The sequence below is a fragment of the Eupeodes corollae genome, chromosome 2, assembly GCF_945859685.1.
Source record: "Eupeodes corollae chromosome 2, idEupCoro1.1, whole genome shotgun sequence".
Classification (NCBI taxonomy): domain Eukaryota; kingdom Metazoa; phylum Arthropoda; class Insecta; order Diptera; family Syrphidae; genus Eupeodes; species Eupeodes corollae.
The window spans coordinates 23,081,728-23,089,385 of NC_079148.1; the positions used below are offsets into that span (position 1 = coordinate 23,081,728).

The 7,658-nt window shown below is 33.5% G+C and overlaps 1 protein-coding gene across 1 annotated transcript in view; it reads left to right on the forward strand.

Moving 5' to 3' along the window:
* The window catches only part of LOC129944421 (zinc finger protein ZFP2-like), a 40,416-nt gene extending 33,485 nt beyond the window's left edge, over nucleotides 1-6,931 (forward strand). Inside the window, exons 5-6 of the mRNA XM_056053844.1 lie at nucleotides 6,084-6,615; nucleotides 6,678-6,931. Of these exons, the coding sequence (XP_055909819.1) occupies nucleotides 6,084-6,615; nucleotides 6,678-6,804 (659 nt within the window). The 3' untranslated portion in view covers nucleotides 6,805-6,931. The remainder of the gene's footprint in view (nucleotides 1-6,083; nucleotides 6,616-6,677) is intronic.
* The last annotated feature ends 727 nt before the right edge of the window (nucleotides 6,932-7,658 follow it).

Consider the following 7,658-nt stretch of genomic DNA (forward strand, 5'->3'; position numbering starts at 1 on the left):
TAGTACGCAAATTTGGTAAAAATTGATACGAGTACATATAGACAAACTTTTAAGCAAGACAAATCGACAGACAAGATGGGAAGCTATCAGTTTGGGTCGCATCCCAGCCTCTTTTTTCTTAATAAAATACTCAATGGTCGCTTTCACAAAGCTAGTGGCTACGTACTCAAAACTCAACTAGCTTTGTGAATGCAAAACTACACTACAAAGCTAGTCAATCTGGAACTGTCATATTATTGACAAATGCAAATATATAAAATAAGACACATTTTTGTTTTGATAGCTTTAACTCATCTTTTGTGTTTTTAAATTCAATAAAATCCAATTTAACATACAATTTGAATAATTTATACTTGTATTTAAATATTGAACAATTTATTTTATTTTGAATTCGTGTTACTTTACCGAGCAACTGATTGTGAAACGTCAAAATCATTATCCACTAACTTTGTAGCCGAATTTTTTACACTACGTCGGCGGGGAAATTTCAACTACTTTTGTAGTTAGATTTATTCAATCAGAATCCCTTGACTACGTAGCCATTAGCTTTGTGAAAGCGACCAATGATTTTCCAAATCTACAAATCTTAAATTTTGTCTTACTTATTGTCCAAATTCTCATTAGTTGTAAGTCTCCATTTGTCATACATTAACCTTAAAAGAACGATGAACCATTTATGTTAAAACGGATCTTAACAAAAGAACGCAAAACGGTATAAAAGCAATTTTTGATTGTTTAAGAATGCCAAATATCAGATAACGCACCCTAAATTATAAGAAGAAGAATACACCATAATTTTGTACATATTTAATTTTCTCTTTTTGTATTGTATAATAATAAATATATAAACGTGCACTTACAATTTTCTTTTACAAAAAAAATACTGTTTTTTGTGTATTCTCTTTCATTTCCTTACCTTACTTTTATAAGTCTAAATAAGCTTAACAATTTTTTTTTTCTTAAGGATTCTGAATTCAATCGCCAACGAGATCGGTTGTTTTTGCATGAAAAACACATATATTCAATCACAACACAACATTTAACAGATAACAAGTCACATTCTAAATCAATTACAAATCACAGTACAGTACAATAAAAACTGAAGCATCAGGAGTAACAACCAGATAACTCCACTTCTAAAGTTTTGAGAAAATTAAAAAAAAAAAACTACTTCAAAAACAGAAAAACGAAACTTTTGCAAAATATTAATTTATTTTTGAAAGAAAACATAAAAACACATTGTTTTTAGGTTGAAACCATTTTTTTTAAATTATTTGTTCAATAAATAAAAAAATCTTAAGTTTTGGATTTGTCTGGTTCTTGAACTGTTTTTGGTAAAAATCAATTAAGGGCTTCGGTTTCATTATCAAATTCTGAGCTTTCTTGTAGCGTTTGCTGGGACATGAGACTATTATAAAAGGGCATATCCGCTGAAGGAACATATTTTTTGCCAAAGTCATCACAGCCTCATACTTTTTGGGGTTCATGTACAGTATTTTCGGTTTTAATGGGTATGAGTTGATTTCATTGCGATCTCGTAAAGCGTTAATGGTGACTTATGGAAGCTGAGATACTTGTGATATTTCCTTCTTTGGCATAACAAAATCTTCGATATTTTGAAACGGTCCATTTAATCTTATCTTTGTTTGTCATTGTTTTTTTTTTTTGTAGATATCGCATTAAATCTTTTCGAACATTTTTCCACTAAGTTTTGCCAGTCTTTGGGTAAATAAAGACGTTCGACTCGTCTCTTTTGTTTTTCAATAATGCCAAAAGAGCGATCGCAGGGTAAGAAACTATGACCCGGTTCTGGTAAGTGATGTACAATGACGGGAATATTTGTGCGCTTTACACAAGTATAAGTATTGGAGAAGAGTATTGTTTTTATTTTCAGAAAATAAGTATAGTTTGGTAACACTTTTCCCCAAAAAGTTGTCAATAAAATGTTGCAAAAAGCTAATAACTTCATTTGGACCTTTTTTCCTATAGTTTCGTCGTACATGTACATGTGGCTTTTTTTTGTACGTTGGTAAATACAAAAATTGAAAACCCATAACTGTCTTTTGAAAAAAAAACATCACCGGATGGTATTAAAGGAAGAGGCAATTTTGTTGAAAATCGAAGTTATGCACTCGACTGTTGAGTCTACCAGGCACAGAGCGCTTTTTCATAAATCTTAATCTTAAATCTTTATAAAACGCTTTAGCCTTCTATTCATGAAGGTCTTGTGCATCCTTGAGTGAACTACGTTCTTCTTCAGATTCAGCTGCTGCAATTTATTTTGTATGAATATCACACGTCTGGCAAGTATCTGATCTAGGTGATCCGAACGAAAGCTTGAAATTTTTCGAAAAATATTCCCTGTAAAAATCGTATGTTACTTGTGGCTTATGGTTCAAACATTTCTAAATAAAGACCATACTTTTTTTTACATTTAAGTCCGATTCTTCTTCGATTCTCGAAGATTTTGGAAAACTTTTGATGTGAATGTCAATGTTTTGGATAACATGTTCTGGAATATTGTTATCCTTGGTGACGTGTCGACCTCTCATGTCCGAAGGTGCTGTTATTTTTCTAAGCAATAAACCAAAGAGTCTTTCAACCCTACTTTTGTTAACTCCACAAAATGCTTTTTTGCAAACTTCTATTTCATGCTGAAGCCCTCGTATAAAATATTTGTTTTGGTATTCCCTTACCTCATTTTCACTCGCAGATCGATGCCTTTGAATTAAATTTTGTCGTATCGTACTCGAAGCATCTTGTTTTTCTTTGTTGCCCAGCTCATAAAACTCCTTAAAAACTTTCGCATATACATAATTCAAGGCGTCCATTTTCAAACCACTTTTTTTTGCAACTGCGGGACTGGCCCATAGTTTTTGCTGCAACAATATAACCTTTGCGGTTTTGATATTTCTCGCCTTCTGCTCTTCTCCTTTTTGCTCTGACTTTTTTCCACATTTTCATGTTTTGCCAGCGCTTTTTCCTGAATAAAAGACAAACAAACAATGGTTGGATGAAAATAAAAAAAAGCTTAGGTTCTTACCTTTCTGAACAGGTAAAGTTTCGCCACTTGATGTGTCTTCTTCAGTAGCTTCATTTACGTAACCATTTCTGATTTCAATAAACTAAACAAAAAACGCATGGCAAACTCCAATCTCAAAAGAACCGTTTAACTGCATACGAAAAGTACGGGGCAAAAACGGTTGGATGTCAAATCGCCCTAAAGGCAAAAAAGCGAAAAAATGTCAAATCACCCAAAAACTTTTTCAATTTTTTTGGTGATTTGACATAATGTCAAAATGCCTAAAAAAATAATTTTGGGCGATTTGGTGTTTCGGCAATTTTAGTTGGCCCTGTGTCAAATCGCCCAAATCTGAAAATTGTCGCATCGCCCAAAATTTTTTGGCGATTTGACAATATGACAAATCGCCCAAAAAAGAAAAATGGCAAATCGCCTAAAGTAGAAATGGGCGCTTTGTCGCGATCCAATTTTTAATTTGTGTAAACTTGCTTTCTACAGGACAGCAGTAAAATGATTGCTACTCTGCAATAGATTGCGCCTGTAGTATGAGATCGCACTCATTGCAAATTTGCAAATGTTTGCATGGTAATAAAACAATGTTAGGTTTCAAAACGTAACAGATTATGCATACATTCATAGCTTCCTTCGTCCCTTCTGCTTTTTCTTTATCATCTGCTTCTTCTCCCTCATCTTCACTACTTCCAACAGGATATTCTTCAAACATATCTTCGTAAGGTTCCATACCAGTACAAATGTTATTTTTAACATAAACCATTCGATCTAAAAATCTCATTATATTAATGGCACCGTTTTCAAGTGTGTTTTGTTATCGTTTGGACTTAGTTTTTGTTGTATGCTTATGCGCGAGGGCAAAACAAGGCGCGTGCACGGCGCGCGTCGTGCAGTTGTTTAATTTCTATTTTAATCACTTGCTTTTCGGCAACATTTTTGAATGCTGATCTTATTTCGCTAATTACACTAGCTGAGCCTCCGACGGACATCATGCACTCTGCACGGATTTTATTAATCCCTTTCAGCTCCTTATATAAATGTTCCTGTGTGTGTTCTTTATTTTGTTTGGGTTTCATACAAACCCTACTTTCCAGCAGTTCTACACGCGAGTTATATATATTGTTCCAAATAAAACAGTGTTACTTGTTCTTCGGGTCGATTGCGAATCGTTTTATTATTCAAATTATGAATTAATCACTTAAAGCTAAGGTCAATGCATCCACTTCCCGTTGGCCTTCGGATATTGCAATGTATCGATTGTTAGCGGAAAGTGGTGTTGAATTACATTATGGATTGCGAAGTAACACATATGTTCCGTCATCTAATTTGCTAACTTGCATCTGTGTAACTTGCGTGATAAACCTAATGTCAAAATATATAGAATATATAAAATATATAGAGCATTTTATTTAAAAAACTTAAAATAAAAGAAATTCACAGCACAATATGAAAAAAAAGGAACAAAAAAGTCTCCGTACAGTTCATTTTTTCGACGAAAAAACTAACAACAAATCACTTAACTTAGGCAAAAATAAACTTAATAACTAGTAGGACCTCCTCTGTTCCTGATCACTTCCTGCAATCTGTGTCTCATCGAATGGACAAGCTTACGGGTCGTATCTGGAGAAATGTTGTTCCATTCCTCAAGTAGGACCGTTTTGAGGTAATTTTTGTTGGCGATTGTATGCTGCCGAACTTTTTTTCTAAGTGATCCCACAAGTGCTCTATAGGATTGAGATCTGGAGACTGAGCCGGATGTTTGACTTGCGTACGAACATTGTACAGCAACCATTCCTTTACCACCATTTAGGTGTGCTTAGGATCGTTGTCCTGTTGGAAAATGAAGTTGCTGCCGAGACCTAGTTTTTGGGCACTTGAATGTAGGTTTTCCTTACGAATATCTAAGTACCCAAATTTATCCATGGTATTTTCTATGAATATGAGGTTTCCAACGCCGGAAGATGCCATACACCCCCACACCATGACATTACCGCCGCCGTGCTTTACAGTAGGTATCAAGTTTTTAGGATTCAGAGCAGCGTTGGGCTTTCTCCACACCATACGGCGTCCATCTGAACCGAAGATGTTATATTTACTTTCGTCAGTAAATATAATCTGATCCCAGAAAGAATTTTCTTTCTCAATGTGAGATAGCATACTCCAGCCTAGCTTTTTTATTTGCCTTTCGAATGAATGGCTTCTTCCGGCACACTCGAAAATGAAAAACATTTCTGGCTAAAAGGTTTCTAATGGTTTGGGGCGAAACACCAATTCCATCGCTAGTTTTCAATTTTCCAGCGAGAACTGGGGCACTTTGTTTAGGATCTTCCACAACACTTCTTAATAACCTCTTCTCCGTACGACGATCAATCTTTTTTGGACGACCAGATCTTGGTTTGTTGGCAATTGTTTTTGTTTTTTTATAGCTTTCTACTACATATTGAACTGAGGAACGCGGTCTATTGACTATTTTGGAAATTTCGCCCAAAAGATTTTCCCTTATTCCTCAAGTCAATTATGGTTTGTTTATTGGCTAAGGGTATTTCCTTATTTTTAGCTGCCATTTTTCTTTCCTTAGGTGAAAAGAAATTTTTAAGCTGAAATTTTAATAAGAATACTAAAACTTACCAAAAAAAAAACAAAAAAATGTGATCATGAACCTTTCACTGCCAACTACATAAAACTAAATAACATAAAAATGAGATCTGTACGGAAACTTTTTTGTCTCTATTTTCAGGGCCCTCAACGTTATTAAATTCATAACGGTATCCTTCGTTTATATAAATGCATGGCATTTTGTTTGAGAGCGAGAGGAGAACAAGTGCTATCATCAGTGTTCCCACTTTAGCTCTTTTATTGCACATTACTTTTTCCCTTGCAAAATTGAAAAAAAATTATCTCCGTACGGAGATTTTTTGGACTATGTGTATGTGATACTTCGTTACGAATAGGCTTACATTTTATTATTAGTTTTATTGATAACTTTTTAATCAACATACTTTATATAGATACAATATAATGATAATATGGTTATTTCTTTTTGTTTCAGCTAAAACTTTCACTCGCATATCCACTCTAAAGGAACACTTAAAAACGCATGAAAACGATGGTCAAAACGAAACCTACACCTGTGATATTTGTGGTAAAGTTTCTCCTTCGAGGCAATGTGCAAGGATTCACAGAAAAATACATGACGAAAGTCGTCGCACGTATCCTTGCTCTGATTGTGGCAAAATATACCTTTCATCGTCTTCGCTAGGCTTACACCGGAGATGGCATACAGGAAAAGCATTTCAATGTGTACAATGTCCAAAGATGTTCGTTACCAAACCTGAATATAAAATTCACCTGCGATTTCATACGCGTGATTATCCATATCAATGTGAAATGTGTGATAAGAAATTCAATGCCAAAGGTCATCTTAATAGCCACATGAAAATGCATTTAGGTTGGAAGATCAAATGCAAAGAATGTGGCAAACTCTTTGCCACAAGACCCGCTTACTCCGACCATGTGTTCAAACATAGTGAAATGCCCTATAAGTGTTTACATTGTACTAAAGGATACCCTACAAAATCAAAGTAAGACGAATTTTATTTTTACCTTAAGAACTTTATATTTCTAATTTTGTTTTTTTTTTTAGACTAAGATATCACCTTAAAGCAACGCATTCAATAGATATGACTATGGACGAATTAAGGAGTATTTATGTTAAAAAACCAACAGCTACGAAAAGAGAAAAAGTGGAGTGGATAAAAGTTGAAAGTTGATTCTGTTTTTTTAATCAGACAAGTGTTTACCATGATAGAAATTGTTGACTATAGTTATTACTAAATTAAGTTAAATAAAAAAAGTTTTTCATTAAATTTCATAAAAAGATTGGATTTAAATGTTAAAAACTGTTTTTTTTTTTTAAGCTTCAAAACTATTGGGAAATATGAAAAAAAGTAAGACAAAAAATTCAATTTTTATGGAACCAACTATTGCGATTTTCTCTAGTTTTCTAGTGTTCTAAACAATTATTTGAAAACAAATTAGTAAAAAAGCTCAAGTAAAATAACCGCACAAAATTATAAAAATAATGGATTTTTATGTTCTACGTCGACAAAACATCCAATTTATTTTAATAAATATGATTTAAAATCATGAAAAATGAATATAAAAATAAACCAGCATTGTGTTCAAATATGCGTTTCGCCTCGATGTAATAGTTGGGCTCATCAGAATATAACCATTACACACACCTTGTCTTGACGCATATTTTCTCGAATAAATCGAGAATCCATATAATATGAGCTACATAGAGCTACTGTGAATTATATGGTTGCTACAAGTCTTCAGAGAAGATAAATTGTAGCTATTTTTCTTTCCTTGCTTTGGGACATTTGAAGATGAAATGTTTGACTGTTAACAGTCGAATTGTTATTTCCTGAACACCGTTTAATTTAAAAAATATGACTGTGAATTATATGGTTGCTACAAGTCACCATTACATGGGGGCGAAACGCATATTTGAACACAATGCTGGTTTATTTTTATATTCATTTTTCATGATTTTAAATCATATTTATTAAATTAAACGGTGTTCAGCAAATAACAATTCGACTGTTAAAAGTCAAACATT